Below are 19,356 nucleotides of genomic sequence, written 5' to 3' on the forward strand. Positions count from 1 at the left end.
CGGAACATGAAACGGTGCGTTTTTAAGTATGAGTTGTGCTGCCTATAAAAGCAAGGAACGGCGCGTTTTGTGGTTAATTTGGGATTTTTCATTTTCTTTTTTTTTTTTTTGTGTGGAATGGACGCACTTGGGGGTGGGCATTGCGGGTTATGGAACTGGAACCCGTTATCGAGGAAACAGAGGCCGTCTCAACGGCGTCGTATTCGGTCCAATTCCGGTTCAACCGGCGGCCAGGGTTACAGGTTTCCGTTGAAACAGGCGGTGACCGCTGCCTCCCTTGCCCTCGCAGGAGACACAATCGCACAGATTAGAGACCGTTGGAGCAAAGCAAAGGCTGTTAATAAGCACAGCAATGACCCTCAGGTAAGTAAGTAGAATCATTTTGATTCATTTTATTTTTCGCAACTCTTGTTTTCTTCCATTTAAATTTATTTGTTTTTTTCCACTTTCTTCATTGAGCTGAGTTTTTGTTTTCTAGAAATTAGTCTTAGTCGCGGGGTTATTGAACATGTAGAACAGGACCAAGTTCTAAATACCAGAGTTTTTTTTAACTCGTTGTTTTGAATTACCTTATTTTATTATCAGATTGTTTGGGTGAGTTTTTAAGAAAAGATTTTTTCTGAGTTATCTTTTCTTAAAAGATCTTATGAAAAAATAAAAGTAATTTTATGTTTGGATATTTCATACAAAAAGATCTTTTTATATATTAATTATGTTTGGGTATAACAATATAAAAGTATTTATTTATGAGGAAGTATAGGGAGCCAATGGAATATCTGTACAATGTATATAATGGAGGTTTAGGGATGTCCGATTCAGTATTAGAGATATAACCATTAGTATTACTTTTTTCTATCAGTTTAAGTTTTTGGGATGAGTGGTTTCATGACATTTATCCGAAAGGTCATGTTTATTATCCCTGTACTCGGATGGTTATTAAAGATAATATGGGTGATGTTCATTTTTTAACTCATAGCTCATTGTACACCTTGTACAAATATTCCATTGACTCCCTTGTGAGATTCTTTATTTATTTATTACATGAAAAATATATTTTTTTAAAAAAAAAATCTTTTAAAAAAGATGTAAATTACAGTTTCTTAAAAAAGATGGTTTTTTATTTTTATTTTTCTAGTGCTTTTACTTCTACTACTAAAAATTTGTCAAACACGCTAAAAAATAAAAATAATATTTTTTTCATTAAAAAAGATCTTTTTTTATCAAAATAATAGCACCCAAAGAAGCACTAAAATTCAAATTTTTAATTAATTAAATAATTATTAACAGATTTCGCAGAGCCTTTATATGAAATATTTGATCGGGGATATCTTGTGCTTTTTGGCTATAAATAGTTTTCTGGATCGCTCTATATAATGCATCGTAGAAAATAGAATTCTCTTTGGCTCTTTTTTTTTCCCCTGATTTTTATTGTTCTTATGGTTATTTTTGTACAATGATTATTATTTACAAAATAAATGAATACTATTATAATTTATATTTAGGAGCAACACTAGTTTTATGGTTGGAAACTTATTGTATAAGTTGATTATAACATCTTTGCACACGTCAGGGTTAATACACTGTTTAATTAATGTCATCAAATTCACAATGGGGCTTTATAGATCTCTGATCTTCAAATCTACTAAAACATCAAATTCACATAAGTAGTCTCATGTTTTGAATGAATATAATACAAAGATGAAATTTGAAATATATTTTTAAATCAATTACTATATCTGGAAATAATGTTTGGAATTGAAAATGATTTGATTTACTTCATATAAAATTTAAAACTGTTGATTTTACTTAATATAAAATTTAAAGAGGAGTGTTAAGGAGCCGGTAAATTTTGTGATTTGTAGCCATCAATTATCCATCATTAGTATTTTTAATTGTATGAGATTACATCTAATTGTGTGTGATTACTCACTTTTCTTTTGCTGGTTAAGTGCTGGCCAAATTTTAATAAAAATGCTGTCCCTAGACTTTCTCAAATTTAAAACTAAATCAGTTTCTACTAAATCTTATTGATTTTTGTTGAATTTCAAAGCTAAAGCTATTCAATCCGTTGGGATTTATCAATTTTTTGTTTTTAATTTTCTTTTTGAAAGAGTTTTAAAATCAAATCTGCTCCCTCTTTAATTCATTCCAAACACTGCAGTAGATACTATTGTAATCCCATTGTAGAATGCATTTTCTTTGAGATGTTACGTTTGCCTTCTTAAAGAAAGATAAATGGTTAGAGATAATTTTGGATTGGCTATTTTGTTAGTTAACAAAGTGTTTCCTCATAGGATGCATTGAGCCAAATTTCAGACCATGATTGGCTACGAGCTCTGCGAATGACTTCTTATGGATTCCTTTTATATGGCCCTGGTTCTTATGCTTGGTACCAATGGCTTGACCGCCTTTTGCCGAAACCATCGATTCAGAACATTGTGTTAAAGGTAGTGCTATGTGCTTCACTATGAGTTAAGCATCCTGCTAAATAGTAACTCTAGTGAAAAGTAGATATTTTTTAATGTCTTGATTTCTCGAAATCTTTAAAATCACTAAACTCTTTCTTTGTTGGTAGTTAAGCACATGCAATGTATAAATTGACATTTGAGCTAAATAATATGAGCAGTTGAGTATAGTTCACCTGAGTGCTTTGGGAGCACATAATAATTTCGAAGGGTATCTTTTAGGAAGATAAATCAATTTTCACTTCGTTTATTATTTTTATTTAATTTAATTTATAGAAGCAAGAAACATTTGTTAAGGATACTTTCTAATTCTCTCTGTGTTTTTACTCTGCCTTTTTGCAGGTTTTACTAAACCAGATTATATTAGGTCCATGTGTCATTGCTGTTGTTTTTGCGTGGAATAATTTATGGCTAGGGAAGGTCAAAGAGCTTCCACAAAAATACCAAAGAGATGCTCTTCCAACATTACTTTATGGTACAAACCTCATCAACTGGTTGTTACTCCCTTTGTTTACTTAGATCTGTTAAAAAACAATAAAAAAACCTCTTAAGAAAAGTGTTGTATTAATCTTGCTTATATAATAACATCATAAATGGTTCCTATTAAAACAAACTTATTCAATTAATATAATTAGTATCACAGTTAACACTACTTTGTGGGAAGAAAAGAATTGATAGTTTAATACTTCTATGATCTTAGAAATTTACAGATATTCTGAAAGTATAAAATGTTTAAAATTTGACAGATATATTGAAACGAAATGAGTATTTATGATCACTTGACTTGCCAATGCTTCTGTATTTGATATCCATTGATGTGAGCCTTTATGTCTAATTGGTTTCCACAGGATTTAGATTCTGGATCCCTGTCAGTGCATTAAATTTCTGGTGCGCATATTATTTCAACTTTGTCTTTCATTTATTTTATGTATGTGTTTTTCTTCTTTTGCAATCTTCTACTTGTGAATGCAAATAGCTTTGGTTTAGAAACCAAGTTCAGTGAGCTGTGTGCCTTCGGTATTCTTACATCTTAATTTGAAAAATAATAATGTAAAGGAGAAACTTGCTAAGTTGCTCTAGGAAAATTTTTTAAACCTATGCAATTTACAAAATACCTTCATAGAACAATGAATTTTCATTTTCACCTATCAAGTAACAAATTCCCAAGTTCCCCTTCCTGTTCTAGGAAATGATTATGGAAGCATCTTTTCTATGACGTGATAAGAAGCTTAATACTTCTTGATACCATAATGAAGAATTATGGGAAATTATTGTTAGATGGATTTCGTAATTTAGTTTTGAATCTTACTCTTACAGAATAGAACTTCCCAGATGTTATAGTGTAAGGTTCAATAATCATTTCACTTGTAAGTATATTCTTGACTCTGAAAATATAGCAAATATTGGTTTAAAAGAGGCACAAGAGAAGATTTAACAAGGGAAAAAAAGATTTATTTTTACTTTTTGATGAAGTTATTATCATAAAATATTGATTATAATTCCATGGATTCATAGGATTTAAGATATTTTATGGTTAAGTGAGTGTACATTTTCACAGTAAATTATATGTAAAATCTATAGTTATTGTGTTTTCTTTTTTAATTTTTTTATTGAATGTTTTGTCATTTTAGTTAGTTATGTTTTGGTATGACATGGTGCTCAGGATGACCTTAACAATAAAATTTTTCTGCCACCAAGTTGAATATTGTAGTGGTTGCCTTGTATAATGTATTGTTAGCCAACATGATAGTTTATATTATGTTTTGAATCCTTGTTATTTGGTAATGCATAATGTGCATATTACTATTTACAACTTCCCATCTAATTAATTAATGTCTTGATCCTTTCAAGCTCTTGTGGCTTTTTTCATGTGTCACGTTAATTATATTGAGCTCATGAATAATAATTCTAAAACGATGGAGAGAGATATTCGTATTCATTAATTCTCGTTTGTTGTACATCTTGATGTGGATATTTGGGTCCCGTAATTGATGATAATAATATTAAGTAAAAAGTCCATAACAAGGAGTGGTTAAAGTCCCTATTTCTGATCAGGCCTACATTTCCACATTAGAAGCTTTCATTTGGGGAAGGCATGTAGTTTTTAGTAAAGCTGAGGTTGGTCGATTGTGGTACAGTCTCATCAACATGAGCAATGAGATGTATGATGCTGTTCAACACTATATCATGCCAATTCAGTTTGTGACTGTAATTATGAAACCTAGTGACCTTGAATATCTTATGGATGATAAATTTCTTGTGCACCATATTTTAGCTCCTTGCAAATATGATTTACTGAGAATTTGTTTTGATACACAAAAGGAGGAGTGGGATATTAACTATGATTTCTATCCCTAATCTAGAGAAAGATAGGAGGAACATATCTTATTTGATACCATGATACTAACTTGCCATAAGAAATCTTCTAAGAAGATATGAATAAATCTAAAGGAAACAATAGTATTGAGAAGAGTGTTACAACATCTTAGTAGTGCCTTGGCCCATATATCATATATGATATTTAAATTAAAAAAGTAAGTTGAAGTGATGGTCTCATGAGAAGGTAGGTTAAGCCAAACTGCAAAACCTTCAAAATTTTCAAATAAGCCAACAAAGCTGAAATGTATGCTTTCAGTTACTATGAATCTGATTTGGTTGATGTTTCTTTAAATTCACGATGGATTGACATGCTTGCATGGAAATCTAAATTCATAGGATTAGTTGAATTACATTTGAATCAAGATTTATTTTGTATACTGTCCACGTGACATTTCATTTCTTAGTCAAAACTCGATAACTTTGTTTTTTTTTTTTTGATTGAAAATGGATCTTGTGGTTCTAGCGATATTGGCAAGCTGTTAAGGTGATGGTTTGCATTGTGTAACTATTGACTCTAGTATCTTTGTTTACATTTGCATTGTGTGGCTTTAGTGGCATGAGATAAAAGACAAAATACATTTTTAAAATAAAAAGAACAGTCAAAATTATCATTATTATGTTACTAAAGTTCTGTCTTTAGATTGTATATTAATGACCTCTTTTAAATGTAAAAGAAAAATTGTTGACAAAATACATTATTATGCTTGCTCTTGAACCTTCTCAAGGAATTAGCAAATAACTAGATGCCTCAGAATTGATCTACTTGAATTTAAAAGAATATGTACTGGTAGATTTAATATCAAATGCAAGCATGACTCACCGACATTGTTAACCTTCTTAGCTTCAATGAAATTTAGGGCTTTTGTGATGAACATGCCTTTTTTATTCTTTATTTTTCTATATCAAGACTTTTGTTTTTCCTTGGATTTTCTTCTCTTTATGGGGAAGGCTTTTTACTGCATGGCGAATATCCTATTTCCCTTCTGGGTATGGTAAGAAAATCCATTATATATTGCTTAACACCACCATTTGCATCATACCTCATTGATGGAACTATTCGTAATTTGTAAATTGACTAGTCTCAGCTTACTGCATACTTTTCTCTAATGGAAGCAAAATAAATTTTGGGTAAAAGTCAGTGCTCGTTGATTTGTGTTTGTCCACTCCTTGTGATAAGCTTTATACACAGTACTTTCATTAGTCAAGGGAGGATCATTTCCCAAAGTTATGGCAATACCTTATTTCCTAAGAACTAGCTCAATATCTTCCTATTGCCCTTTATTGCATGTCAAGAAGCTCAACATGGTTAGCAGTGCCGTTTATAATAAAGCAAGGTGTTACACTGGAATTTATTTGAAGGGAAATATAGAAATACAATAGAATAGTAAAAGACAACAGAAGAACTTTGAGAGTCGTCTTCTCTCCTAGCCTAGGCCTTTCCAAATCTTTTCCTACCTCTCACCTAATCAGCTCTTCCTTTTATTGCCTTCCCTCAAATTAATTATCATAATTAGCATTCAACTCCTACGATTACGCCTCCCTGATTCTCTCATATGACTAATTCAATCATCAATTATTGTCACTTGTGATTACACATTTCTCCTGCCCTATTATTCCTCCCTTTTTTTATTCTAGCTTCTTCTAGAATAATGATAAGGTAAAGGGATTATTTTCTTCCCTGTTTTAGCTGCCTTTGCTACTGACTCAGCTCTCTCTCTCTCTCTCTCTCTCTCTCTCTCTCTCTCTATATATATATATATATATATATATATATATATAGGGTATGTAACAATACCTTCCCCTTGAAGCATCACCTTGTCCTCAAGGTGAAAGGAAGGAAAGGCTTCTTGAATTGCAGCTGTTGCTTCCCACGAATTCTCGAATTCTCGAATTCTGGAAGGTCCCTCCACTTGATCAACACCTCCAATTTACCAGCCGCATTTTTCCTAACAGCTAGGATTTCTTGGGGTTCAGCTTGTAGTTCATACTCTTCTGTTAGAGTCGTAGGAAGTGGCTGAATCTGAGCAGTGGGCTTGACACACTTCTTCAATAAAGAAACATGGAAGACCGGATGCACCCGAGCTCCTTCCGGTAATTTAAGCTTGTAGGCAACCTGCCCAATCTTCGCAAGAATCTCATAAGGGCCATAGAATCTTGTACTCAGCTTTTGGTTGACCCTTTTTGCCAAGGTCTTCATTCGATAAGGCTGCAGTTTGAGGTACACAAACTCTCCTGGCTCAAAAGTGACGTCCCTCCTCTTCTTATCAGCATATGTCCTCATTCGGTTTTGGGCCCTTTCTAGTTGAAACCTCAATTCATCCAACATCTAATTCCTTTCCTCCATAAGATTTCTTACTTCTTCAACCGCAGCTTTGCCCTGACCCCGCAACAGAACCGGGGTTCCCTTCCATAAAGGGCCTTGAAGGGGGTCATTTTGATCGACCCATGATAATTGGTGTTATACCAATATTCTGCACAATTCAGCCATCAGGGCCATTGCTTTGGCGTAGACCCCGCAAAGCACCTGAGGTAAGTTTCCACGCACTTGTTGACTGCCTCGCTTTGCCCATCCGTTTGGGGATGATGGGCTGAGCTCATCTTTAATGATGTGTCTGCTGCCTTGAAGATTTCGGACCAGAAACCACTCATGGACAGCCGGTCACGGTTGGAAACAATCGATGTAGGGAGCCCATGAAGTCTCACCACTTCTTTCACAAACAGGTCTGCAACTTCCTTTGCTGAATAAGGGTGAGATAAGGGAAAGAAATGAGCGTACTTCGTCATCCTATCAACCACAACGAAGATGGTGTCCTTCTCTTGTGCCTTTGGTAGGCCTCCAATGAAGTCCATAGCTATATCTGGCCAAATATTTGTCGGAAGAGGGAGTGGCTATAGCAGCCCAGCTTGGAGTCAAGGTGGAATGTTTGTTCCTTTGGCATACTTCACATTGTCTCACGTAATCCATGATGGCCTTCTTCATTCCCTCCCAATACAGTACTCCAGCTATCCTCTTATAAGTTCGGAAAAAACTAGAATATCCTCCCAACTTTGTGTCATGGAATTCCTCCAATATCTTGGGAATCAACTTCGAATACCTTGGAATAACCAAATGCCCTTGGTGCAGCAACCTCCCATTTTTAAATGCATATCCAGCAGTAACCTCCTTTCCAAAAATCAGATCTTGCATAATGCTCTTGAGTTTTGGGTCATGTTGCACCTCCTCTTCTAAGTTTGCCCATTCAGCTGAAACCATGGAAACAACAGCAAATTGGAGTTTTCTGGAGAGGGCATCAGCTACTTGGTTGTCTTTCCCTGCCTTGTATTTTATTTCGAAATCAAACCCAAGCAACTTGGTCATCCACTTCTGTTGTTCCTTGCCTCCGATTCTCTGATCAAGAAAGAATTTAAGACTCTTCTGGTCCGTATAAATAGTGAACCGTTGACCCAAGAGGTAATGCCTCCATTTTTGAATTGCCAAGACTATAGCCATCAACTCCCTCTCATAAACAGATTTAGCTTGAGCTTGTTCAGAAAGTTTCTGACTCATGTAAGCCACCGGCCTGCCTTCCTGTAGAAGTACTGCCCCTATTCCCTTCCCGGAAGCATCAGTTTCCACTGCGAAGGGCTTTGAAAATGAAGGGACAGCCAGCACCTTGACTGTCACCATGGCAGTCTTGAGTGCTTCGAAAGCTGCTTGTGCCTCATTACCTCACTTGAATTGATCATTTTTCAGTAGTTGTGTAAGGGGCCAAGCTATGCCTCCATAATTCGTCACGAAACGGGAATAGTAACTGGTTAACCCAAGGAATCCCCTCAACCCTTTGGGGTCCCTTGGAACTGGCCCATCCACCATGTCTTGAACCTTTTTGGGGTCTGCTGCCACTCCTTCTTTGGATATAATGTGACCCAGGTATTCAATATGTTCTTGGGCGAATTTGCATTTCTTCTTATTGAGTTAGAGCTGGTTGCGCCGGAGGACTTCAAAAATCTGCTGCAAATGACCTCAATGTTCTTCCAAACTCAAGCTATAGACGAGTATATCATTGAAAAAAACCACAACAAACTTCCTCAAAAATGGTCACAACACCTGATTCATGAGTACTTGGAAAGTGGAAGGAGCGTTTGTGAGCCTGAAGGGCATCACGAGAAACTCATAGTGTCCTTCATGAATTCGAAAAGCGGTTTTGTGGATGTCATCTTCTCTCATCCTTAGTTGGTGATAGCCGGACTTGAGGTCTAGCTTAGAGAATATGTTTGCATTTCCCAATTCGTCTAGCAGCTCATCAATCACCGGAATTGGGAATTTATCAGCTATGGTCTCTCAATTCAATGCTTGGTAATCTACGCAGAATCGCCAGCCTCCATCTTTCTTTTTAACTAGGATCACCGGACTTGAGAACGGGCTAGTGCTCGGATGTATGATGCCAGAATTCAGCATCTCTTCTACAATTTTCTCAATCTTGGTTTTCTGATATTGTGGCTATCTATAGGATCTGATGCGAGGAATTTCTGACCCTTCCTTCAAGATGATTGCATGGTCCTTCTCGCGTTTGGGTGAGAGGCCTATAGGGGTCTGAAACAAGTCCCCATATTGTTGCAGAAATTGTTTAGCTTCAGCAGAAATCACCTCTTGCTCTCGCTCCTCGGTGGCAGCAACCTTGGTGGTGATAACATAACCCTCCCCATCACTTTTCAGAGCGTGCAAAGTCTTCTTCCATGAAGCCCTGCTTCTGCTCAAGGAAGGATACTTTTTAGTTGCATTTGCCTGCCATCTTGCTTCCAGTTCAATGTTAATTCTCCATAATCTCCCACAAACCTCCCTAGACTCGCCAGCCATCCTGATCCTAACACCACCTCCGAACAACCCAGCTTCATTACAAAGAAGTTTTGGACTATTTGGACCCTTGAATATTCAAGTGAACTCCTTCACAGCCTTCATTCCCCTTTTCCATAGCACCGTTCCCCACCTCCACTTGAAACTCCCTTATCTTTCTCACCGGTAACACCAGCCGCCTAACCATCTCGGTGGCAATGAAATTTGCCGAAGCCCCAGGGTCGATGAGCACCACCACTGTTCTGCCCTGAATCTCCCCTTGAACCTTAAAGGTCTTGTGAGTAGTAAGTCCCCAATAGCTGTATGATGACAATTGCAGCTCTTCCCGTTCAAGTTCCCCTTCATGGGCCTCTTGGTTCATCCCTACGTCTCCTTCTGCATTTTCTCCTAGGAGTATGATTTGATAGTGCTTCATGGAGCACCTATGATCAGGTCCCCACTTCTCTCCACATTTGAAGCACAACCCTTTCCTCTGTCTCTCTGCCCACTCTTCGTTCGAGAGCCTCCGTGTGCCGCTGTTACAAGTCGTCTGCGAATGAGAAGCGCTGCTGCCTCCGTTCGAACTGGTGTTGAAGCCTGTACGAGGAGTAGGGGTGCCTCTGTTTGTGTTGGATCCAATCTCTCCCCTCGATTCGCCTCTGCCGCCGTGGGTGTTGTACTTCGCCGAACTAGGATTTTTGAAAACTCCAAATCTAGCTCCCACCGAACCGGATCTGCCTGATCCGCTCCCTTTCGTCAACCCCTCCACCCTCCTGCCGTTAGGGTCAACCCCAGTCTCCTTCCATGCTTGATTTCTCCATTCAATAGCGTAGCTCTATCCATTAAAGCTGGTAAATTATCGAACCGAGCCACCTCCAACTCCAACTCCGCCTGAATTTCCTTTTTCAGTCCATTTGCAAAGATGCACATGAGAGCCTCTGTTCGCAAGTTTCTTTGCGTTCGTGCTGCAGCCTCAAACTCTCACCTATACTGAGCGACGACCTCCACCTGTTTCACCTCTAGTAACGGAGCCATGGGGTTGAGAGCAGCTCCAGGTTGAAAACGTTTCAATAAGTCCTCCTTGAATCGTCTCCATGTCTGAAATGGTGTGTATTCTTCCCACCACTCCATCCATGCGAGAGCCTTTCCCTCCAAAGCAAGAGTGACAAAGTCCATCCTTTCTGTCGGAGCCACCTGGGTGACACGAAAATATCTTTCCATCTTCACCAGCCAGCCATTTGCATCATCTCCTGAGAAGATAGGAATGTCAAGCTTCCTGGTAGGCTCAAATCTCCTCTGTTCTATTTCACCTTCATTATTACCACCGCCTCTGCCTTCTGAACCTTCTCCATCTCCCCCGTTTCTCCCTCCAGCCCCGTTTCCTCCCTGGTCATGGTGTTGTTGCGAAAACATTTCCCTCACCTGTCTCAGCAGGTTGGTGGATAAGAGTTCAAATGATCGGTTTTGAGCTTCCAGCAAACGATTCTGGGCCTCCCTCATCTCCTCCATTTGCTTCTCCAAGACTTCCAACCTCGACTCCATGGCAGCTCGCGTGGAAACCATGCACAGAACACCTAAGATCGGTGCTTTGATACCAGTTGTTACACTGGAATTTATTTTAAGGGAAATATAGAAATACAGTAGAATAGTAAAAGACAACAGAGGAACTTTGAGAGTCCTCTTCTCTCCTAGCCTAGACCTTTCCAAATCTTTTCTTGCCTTTCACCTAATCAGCTCCTCCTTTTATTGCCTTCCCTCAGATTAATTATCATAATTAGCATTCAACTCCTACGATTACGCCTCCCTGATTCTCTCATCTGACTAATCCAATCATCAATTATTGTCACTTATGATTACACATTTCTCCTGCCCTATTATTCTTCCCTTTTCTTTATTGCTTCTTCTAGAATAATGATAAGGTAAAGGGATTATTTTCTTCCCTTTTTTAGCTGCCTTTGCTGCTGACTCAGCATTCTCTCTCTCTCCAGGGTATGTAACAAGGATAACAGTCTTTGTTAGTAAGGAAAATATTTTCAGTTCATGGTAAAAGTTACAAGTAGACAAGGCCAACAGATCAATTAGTGACATGGACAAGGCCATGATTATAAAGATCTGATATTTGAGGGCAGAAGAATTTTACTGTTGAGGTAGTCGTCTCAAATACTATGCTGCCCATCTAATTAACCCCATGGGTCAGTCAAGCCAAAACCAACTCAAGTTGCAAAATATCTCAAAAAATGAATAATTTTATTAATTTTACGAGTGAGTCATTGTGGTTGTATACAACTCACTTAACTAATAAAGCTATCCACAGGGATAAACAGATTGTGATTTCCTTTTCCACCGTGAATGCTGAGTTATTGCATGTTACAGCACTGTGTCTCAGAGAGTTTGGATGCGAAACTTGGTTTTTGCTGTTAGAATGTGACACCAGTGCCAAACCCTAGACAATTGACTGTGATATAGTTCAGTTAATTCTCCCACCAACTAGTAAGTGGTGGCCCTTCATCTCTAAACATATTAGGATAAAGTCTCTTGCCCGTTAGATAAATGATTAAGAAAACATAAATATGTGATTGTTGACCATTGGGATATTATTTCTCTATGTGGATATTATTTACTAGCCATTTGCAAATAGAAAAACACCTAAAGTATCCATGTTTCATGGTCATTGTTGATAAGGTGCTTTTATTATGAAGTGATTGGTGAACTAAACTTTGTATATTTTACTATTTGCGTATGGCTAGCAAATAGATTTGCAAACTAAAGTGATCTCTTCACACGGTTATTATTTTTCGGCTATTATTTGTAGCTACAATCATTTAATCGTAGAGTAGCATACAATTTTTTATTTTTTCAGAAACTTTTAAGCTAACAAAATTCCTAGAGTAGTTTTTATGGTTATTATTTTTAAGCTACTGTTATTCAACATTAATCTATGACCCAACCAATGTTGCCCAAGTAGGAGAATATACTAATATTTTGTTTTCATATTTTGATGGAGTAGTGGATATTTTGTTTTTACAAGAATGGGTAACATGGCTAGTTTGATGATTCTATGAACATTAGTATTATTATAATGAGATTGTTGTGAATTTTGGATTTTATTTGTTATTTGAATTCTATACCTATATATCTGTTATATATAGGGTGGTGCCTCTTCAAGCACGAGTAGCTTTCATGTCAATGGGCTCAATATTTTGGAATTTCTACTTGTCATCAACCATGACCAAGTAAAATGCATGCTGTGTTAGCAATTTTGCATTCTTTCAAATCTGTACAAGGTATTCATCAGTCATTACTTCCAATTTATGTTTTGGTTTGTTATAACTTATTGCAAGTCTTTGTCCTATGATATCTTTTGCAGATTGATCAGAGTCTAACCGATTTGGGTGACGACAGAAAGGGGTAAATGTGCAAATGGCTTCCATGCTAACATTTGTCAAATGTGCAAAAGATTTTACCCTCTTCTGAGAAACTGATGATAGCAAGAGAACCATTGTAATTGGAACTTTTTCTTTTGCCTTTTTCCCATGAAAATTGGAGTATAGGTATTACCTATCCCAGAAAGGAGAAAAAGATGGAATATGTGTCATCACATGTGTTATTTTTTAATGGAAATCTCACATTTCTCAAGAGTACTGTGTGCCAGTGTCACCCTCTTTACAATGTTCTAAAGATAAATAGCAATTTTGCTCTATAGCACCTTTCAGATGGGCTAATATAACTGTATAAGTTTGTCTTTCTCATTTTTGGAATTTTATGATGTGCAAAAGAATTACGAATTAGCTATGTGCTCCAAAAGTTTTTTATAAGAATGTTGTAATATTTCTTGATGATAACCAAAAGAAAATATAGAAGCAATTTAAGTATAAAATGAAAAAATGACAAAGTTGGAGGGAAATAAGATTTTCCCCAACTTGTGGCTTTTGAGTTTGTACTAATGTTTTCCTATATATATATATATATATATATATATATATATATATATATATATATATATATATATAGGATAATTTTTTTCCCTCTTTAAATGTGTGAAGAATCTATAAGCAATAGAGGGAGTTAAATCTCAATTTGGTTCCTGAAATTTGGTCTAATGTTTAGAATGATCCCCACAATTTCGTTGGCCCCAATTAGAACCCCCAAATTTACAATTGTGGCTCCAAGTTGCCCCTGCAATAATTTCCGTCACCGGAATGCTGATCTAGCGCAATTGCATGACATGGTGGACACTACTTAAACGACGGCGCATTGGTTTCGCGCGCAACCCCTTTGGAAACCACGTAGTGTAAGGGTTTTCTTGATATTTGGCAACTTACGATCGTCGTAGTGAAAAGAAAGAGTTTTAATTCACAAAAAACTGAAATGACGTGGTTTTCAAAGGGTTTGGGCGCGAAACCAATGCGCCGTCGTTTAAGTAGTGTCCATTGTGTCATGTAATTGCATCAAATCAACATTTTGGTGATGGAAATGATCGCAGGGACAAGTTAGAACCACAATTGCAAATTTGGGAGTTCTAATTGAGGCCAACAAAATTGTGGGGGTCATTCTAAGCATCTGGCTATTTTAGAGGCGAAATTGAAATTTAACTCGCAGAGGTGATGATATTCATGGAAAAAAAAAAGAGGCTGAAAAATCTGTCTACACTAATTCTTTTTTTTTTTTTTTACCAAAACTATTAAATTTACATTGTCTGGGAATTTGGAAACTCCTGAATATGATCAAGAGCAAAAAAAATTCCCTTACATCAAGAAGCTAGCAAACTCCTGTGTCACATAAATAAATAAATAATAACATAAAATGTACAACAATTTTGTAGCCGAAGAAAAGTAAGGATTGGATATGCCTTTTTCATCAACTCCTCTAAATGAGCAAGGAAAAGCTAAGATTGGGAATATGAAAGAAGGTTCCCACTAAATATATTCAAGCTGGCAAATAACCCACATAATTGCAGTTTGTAAGGAAGAAAAGACCTTCGTTTATTGCTCTCCTTCTTAAGTCTGTTCATCACGTAAAATTGTTCATGAGCTGATACTCTTTTCTTTTCCCTCCTTCCCTTTGCCTTTGTTTTCTTATTCGTTGATGCTGGACAAATTAGACCGTCCTTCCCATCGTTGAAGTTTTGACGCTTCAGGTGCCGGCGTAGCCGCCACAAATTTAAGAATGAAATCGAGCTCTTCTTGTTGCGCCTCTTTTTCGACTCCTCGACTACTTCCACCTCTAAATTCGTCATTTTCTTCGACAACTCGCAGATTATTGGTTTAGGTGCTCCCTGTGATTTAGAAGCTAAAGGAAGAACATTGCAATGCTGCTCAACAAAGAACCTCTCCGGCGATATCCCGAGAGGTGATGATATCACATTACAGTTTCTCGTGGGGAATCGCCGGAGAGGTGATGATATCACATTACCATTTTTCGCCGTGATCATATGAGATTGGTGGAGAACGGGAAAGATTGGTTTGATTTGACCGTTGTCAAATATCTCTTCCGCAGTTACAAATGTCTCTTTTAGACTATCAAAGCATGGAAAACTAAAATCTTGCTCTTGTTCTTTAAGTTTTTCAGCGTCATGATTGACTTTGAAATTGAATGTTAAATCATGATGGCATTTTTCAGGAAGTGGTGCAAACTCATCGGAATCAAAGAATGTATGAGGAAAAGGGAACGCTGAAAGGGTTTCCATTGCCAGCATTTTCAAGAACTTGTGCTGAAGAACTTGTACTTTCTTTTCTTTGGTTTGGAGGGCGTGATAAGAAAGATGATGAAAGTTTCTTTTATATAAAGTGTTGGAACGGTTATTTTTTTTTTATTGGAACAGTAGTGATTGGATATGAAGGGGAAAATGTGAAGAGGAGAGTAAAAACGTTAGTAAGGTGTATAATACGGTTCTTAGCCTATATGTCCAGATTATCAGTTTCTAATCCTTTCATTCTTTTTTTGTTATTTGAAACCGAAAATGGATATTTTACCAAATTTCTACTATCTTTTGGATTTTGGACGTTCCTTTATTGTAAGCACTTACGTAGATAAGACAGCTAGTATATGCTAGAATCTAAATGTTTAAGTTATATTACCTAAAATAATTTAATTAAAAAAATTTAAAACAAAAAATAGTTCCAACGAGAAAATATTTGTATTGAAAACGGCAAAACAATATTCGAGTATTGAGAATTTTATACCAACTAATTTAAGTGGAGAAAATACATTTGCTACAATTACTTAATTAGTAATACATGCTCGTTTCTCCTTTAGCACTGCGGTAGTACTTGCATGTTATAAAAACAAAGAGAAGGGCTAGGGATTTTTTTTTTAAAATAAATAAATTAAATATTTTATTTACGGATATAGATAATTTGTAGTCTATTTATTAATTTATATTCTTTTACTTATCTCATTTACAATATTTTATTTACCGTATAAACAAAATAAGATTGTGCATATCTTGTTTATAGTGTGTAAACGAGATAAGACACATTTATCATTGCACATATCACGTTTGCACACATAATACATGATCGAGAGCGATCAATACGTATCTCGTTTACACTGTAAACGAGATATACACAAACTTATTTTGTTTACATTGTAAATGATATATTAAAAAAATTAACTCGTTTACACCGTAAACAAGATAAAGTACGACGAAACTCGAGCAACTATAAAAGGATATGCAACTATTTGTATTCTCTACAAACATTTCACTTCTTTTTCTCCTCTCTTTTTCTTCAATAAATTTAGTAAAAATGTCTAGTGGTAGTTGATACGGAATAATTAATCCGTATAACTACCGGCAAGTATACTGGGTCGTATCAAGTAATAAAACTCACAAGAGTGAGGTTGATCCCATGAGGATTAAAGGATTAAGCAATCAATAGCTAATTGATTATTCTAGTTAGACAATCATAGTTGAATGTTAAGCGAATAGATAATATAAATGGCATGAAATTAAAATAAAGCAATAAAGAGCAAGAAAGTAATAGCATGAATGTAAAGTGCAAGAAAAGAAAGTACTGAAAAGTAAATTGCAAGGAATGAAAAGTGCAAGAAAGTAAATGACGGAAAGGTAAAATACTAGAAGTAAAAATAAAAAAAGAGCATTGGGATCAAGAGATATTACATTCTCAGGATCAACAATTCTCATCTCCTCTTCAATCATGCAATCATTGATCTCTTGGCAAATCATAAGTAATCAAACCCCAATCTCTTGGTGATTTGATTTCTCTTAACTTGATCAACTGCCAATCTCTTGATCTAATTGGTCATGAGAAGAGATGAAGTTCAATTTCCGATTTAAACACCACACAATCCTCAAGATCTCAATTCAAAGTGGTTACAGGTCACATACCGGACTAAGAATGTATTGATCAAGAGAATTATGAGAGAAGAGCCTCAAACTGAATTCCATGACTCCTTTCTCAAGTTCATCATGGAATTCAAATAGATCTAATCCCTCTCTCGATAGTAATTAGATCTTTGAAGCACAAAGACTCTCTCTAAAGAAGCAATGAAAGAAGAATTGAAGATAAAGAATGAAAATAAATCAACCCATTAAATTGCAATAGAGCTCTCTTTCCCAATGGAAAGAGTTAGTGACTCATAACAAAATATTTACAAAAGTATATGAAAGAAAGTGGAAGAGAAGAGAAGTGTGGTGAGAAGAGAGGAGTCCGACGACCCCCTCCCCAGAATCTCCTCCTCAATGATGAACTAAAGCCTATTTATAAGCTACCCTAGATTACAAATTCAAATGAAATTGAAAACAAATTACAATCAAATGAAAATTAACTATTCTAGATGATTCTTGTGGCCTTGATTGAGTGGTATTTGTGGGCTTGCTTGCTTGAAGTTTGAGTAGAGTTTGAGTGAGAAGAGTGGACCAACTTGAAGTTCCAAAGGTGTCTTGGTATGTTTGGGTGCTCACTTGGGCTTGGGCGCTGATTTAGATGCTCACTTGGGCAGCGCCACTTCCAGTGCCAGGATGGATGCTTGAGTGTTTTTTTTTTTGCTTTAAAGATGTCTATTGTTTGTACTACAATTTTATGCCCACTATAGTTTATTATACATCGTTGGAAAGATCTGAATGTCAGCTTTCTAACGCAACTAGAAGCACATCATTTAGACCTTTGTAGCTCTAGTTATACCCCTTTGAAGAGAACAAGGTCATGCTGGCAGGATAGCTGGCGCTCAGTTTATTGAGCATGCAAGTGAGTGCCCAAGTGAGCGCCAGGCCTGCTCCCAGGGGTGTTCTTGGCGCTTGGCATGTGAGCATTGAAGTGAGCGTGCAAATGAGCGTGCAAACGAGCGCTGAGGATATGCTCCAGGTGCTCCTTAGCAGTTGGCACATGAACGCCAAAGTGAGCGCTAGCCCTTGTTGGTTGTTGGCACTTGATGAATGAGCGCCAAGGTGAGCGTGACAATGAGCGCTGGTCTTTACTTCAGGGGATTCCTTTTATGGGTCATGGGCCACGCTTTTAAAAGCGTGGCCTAAGGTTCCAAAGCATATCCATGCTTCAAAGCGTGTCCAAAAGCTCATTTTTTCTTCGTTTGAGCTTGTTTTGTGCTTTTTGCTTCTTTTTCTACCATTTTCTACAATATTAATCAAATCAAAGAAATCAAAGTAATATACAACTTAAGCACAAAAATACTCAATAATTAAGCATAATGAATTAAATTTTGATATGAAAAAGCATATAAAAACACAACATGATTCCCATGCATCAGTAGTGATATGTTGTTGTAAGTGTTTATCCCAATTGTCTTATGAGAAATACTGGGGTTATATTTGACTTTGATAATCCTATTCTATTACGTATTCAAAAAGTAAATTTTTTGTCTGAGCTAAAGAATTTAATATTGATGAACCTCGTGCTAACGAGACAAAAGAGATTGAAAGAGTTGAGTATAGGTTGCTAGCATTGATAGGAGATGAAATTTTTTGGTTTCATCTATTTTGGCTCGATGGCGATGATGAGCATGTGATTCATGTTTGATATCCATGGAAAAATTATGGCAGAACAAGTGATGGACCTTTCTGTGGAGGTGGGTGATGTTGGTGGTGGTAGTTCTGGCCACTCGAATTTTATCCAGGATGACCCATCTCTTGCACCACCACCGTTGCACTGTGCTAGTCCAGTGGTAGACATGGAAGAGTTCGATGAGGAGTATGTTGTCAATAGCAACGATAGTGCTTCTTCTAAGGTTGATGACGATGAGGAGTTTGTACCAGAGACTCCAGTCGGTGCTTTTGTTCGGTATCTTCCACCTACACTATAACCAATTCCAGAGTTATCAATTGTACTCAATCCCTATCATACATTGGATCTGAACACGATGCATGAGAGAAATTTATTTTTCAATATGGGTAGGGATGATTACAACATAGATGGTGGTGTGGAGTTTCGCATTGGTCACATATTCAAAAGTAAAGAGACAGTTATGCAAGGTTGAAGAATTACAGCATTCGGAAAAGTGTTGAGTATAAAGTTGTGGAGTCAGATCGATCAAAGTACCATGTACACTGCAGGCAATTTGTAGCAGGATGTCTTTGGAGTCTCCGTGTTATCCTCCGACAGAATCTCAGATATTGGTAAGCCTTACTTTATATTGTAATGTATATTTTCATTTATAATTATTATTTTGGTTTTGAATGCCTACCGATTATATTTTAATTCGTTAGGGAGGTGCGTAAATTTGGCG

At 36.6% G+C, this 19,356-nt stretch overlaps 3 protein-coding genes across 5 annotated transcripts; 1 reads left to right on the forward strand and 2 right to left on the reverse strand.

Moving 5' to 3' along the window:
* The first annotated feature begins 57 nt into the window (after positions 1-57).
* On the forward strand, positions 58-13,406 carry LOC112737706 (uncharacterized). Of its 3 annotated transcripts, XM_025787737.3 has the most exons (6): positions 58-363; positions 2,295-2,447; positions 2,808-2,940; positions 3,314-3,353; positions 12,807-12,941; positions 13,025-13,406. In XM_025787737.3, the coding sequence occupies exons 1-5, from the start codon at positions 118-120 to the stop codon at positions 12,892-12,894; spliced, it is 660 nt and encodes a 219-aa protein (XP_025643522.1). In that variant the 5' UTR covers positions 58-117; the 3' UTR covers positions 12,895-12,941; positions 13,025-13,406. The 3 variants fall into 3 exon arrangements, with proteins under 3 accessions (XP_025643522.1, XP_025643524.1, XP_025643525.1); XM_025787739.3 differs by lacking the exon at positions 12,807-12,941 and having other exon boundaries at positions 67-363; XM_025787740.3 differs by lacking the exons at positions 12,807-12,941; positions 13,025-13,406 and adding an exon at positions 3,783-4,159 and having other exon boundaries at positions 67-363.
* LOC112737708 (uncharacterized) lies at positions 10,622-11,271 on the reverse strand. Its single transcript, XM_072211470.1, has one exon. It carries the CDS (start codon positions 11,218-11,220, stop codon positions 10,639-10,641), a length of 582 nt encoding a protein of 193 aa, XP_072067571.1. The 5' UTR covers positions 11,221-11,271; the 3' UTR covers positions 10,622-10,638.
* Positions 13,407-14,542: 1,136 nt separating the features above from the next.
* On the reverse strand, positions 14,543-15,343 carry LOC112733013 (uncharacterized). Its single transcript, XM_025781857.1, has one exon. It carries the CDS (start codon positions 15,341-15,343, stop codon positions 14,543-14,545), a length of 801 nt encoding a protein of 266 aa, XP_025637642.1.
* Between the last annotated feature and the right edge of the window lie 4,013 nt (positions 15,344-19,356).

This window comes from Arachis hypogaea, chromosome 13 (genome assembly GCF_003086295.3).
Source record: "Arachis hypogaea cultivar Tifrunner chromosome 13, arahy.Tifrunner.gnm2.J5K5, whole genome shotgun sequence".
Classification (NCBI taxonomy): Eukaryota; Viridiplantae; Streptophyta; class Magnoliopsida; order Fabales; family Fabaceae; genus Arachis; species Arachis hypogaea.

What these genes read in the sequence shown, in the direction of transcription:
- LOC112737706 (XM_025787737.3), top strand. Translation starts at nt 118, where the DNA reads ATGGACGCACTTGGGGGTGGGCATTGCGGGTTATGGAACTGGAACCCG. An exon ending in TTCAGAACATTGTGTTAAAG is followed by an intron (nt 2,448 to 2,807) that starts GTAGTGCTATGT and finishes GCCTTTTTGCAG; the next exon opens with GTTTTACTAAACCAGATTAT. An exon ending in GTCAGTGCATTAAATTTCTG is followed by an intron (nt 3,354 to 12,806) that starts GTGCGCATATTA and finishes TGTTATATATAG; the next exon opens with GGTGGTGCCTCTTCAAGCAC.
- LOC112737708 (XM_072211470.1), bottom strand. Translation starts at nt 11,220, where the DNA reads ATGGTTTCCACGCGAGCTGCCATGGAGTCGAGGTTGGAAGTCTTGGAG.
- LOC112733013 (XM_025781857.1), bottom strand. Translation starts at nt 15,343, where the DNA reads ATGGAAACCCTTTCAGCGTTCCCTTTTCCTCATACATTCTTTGATTCC.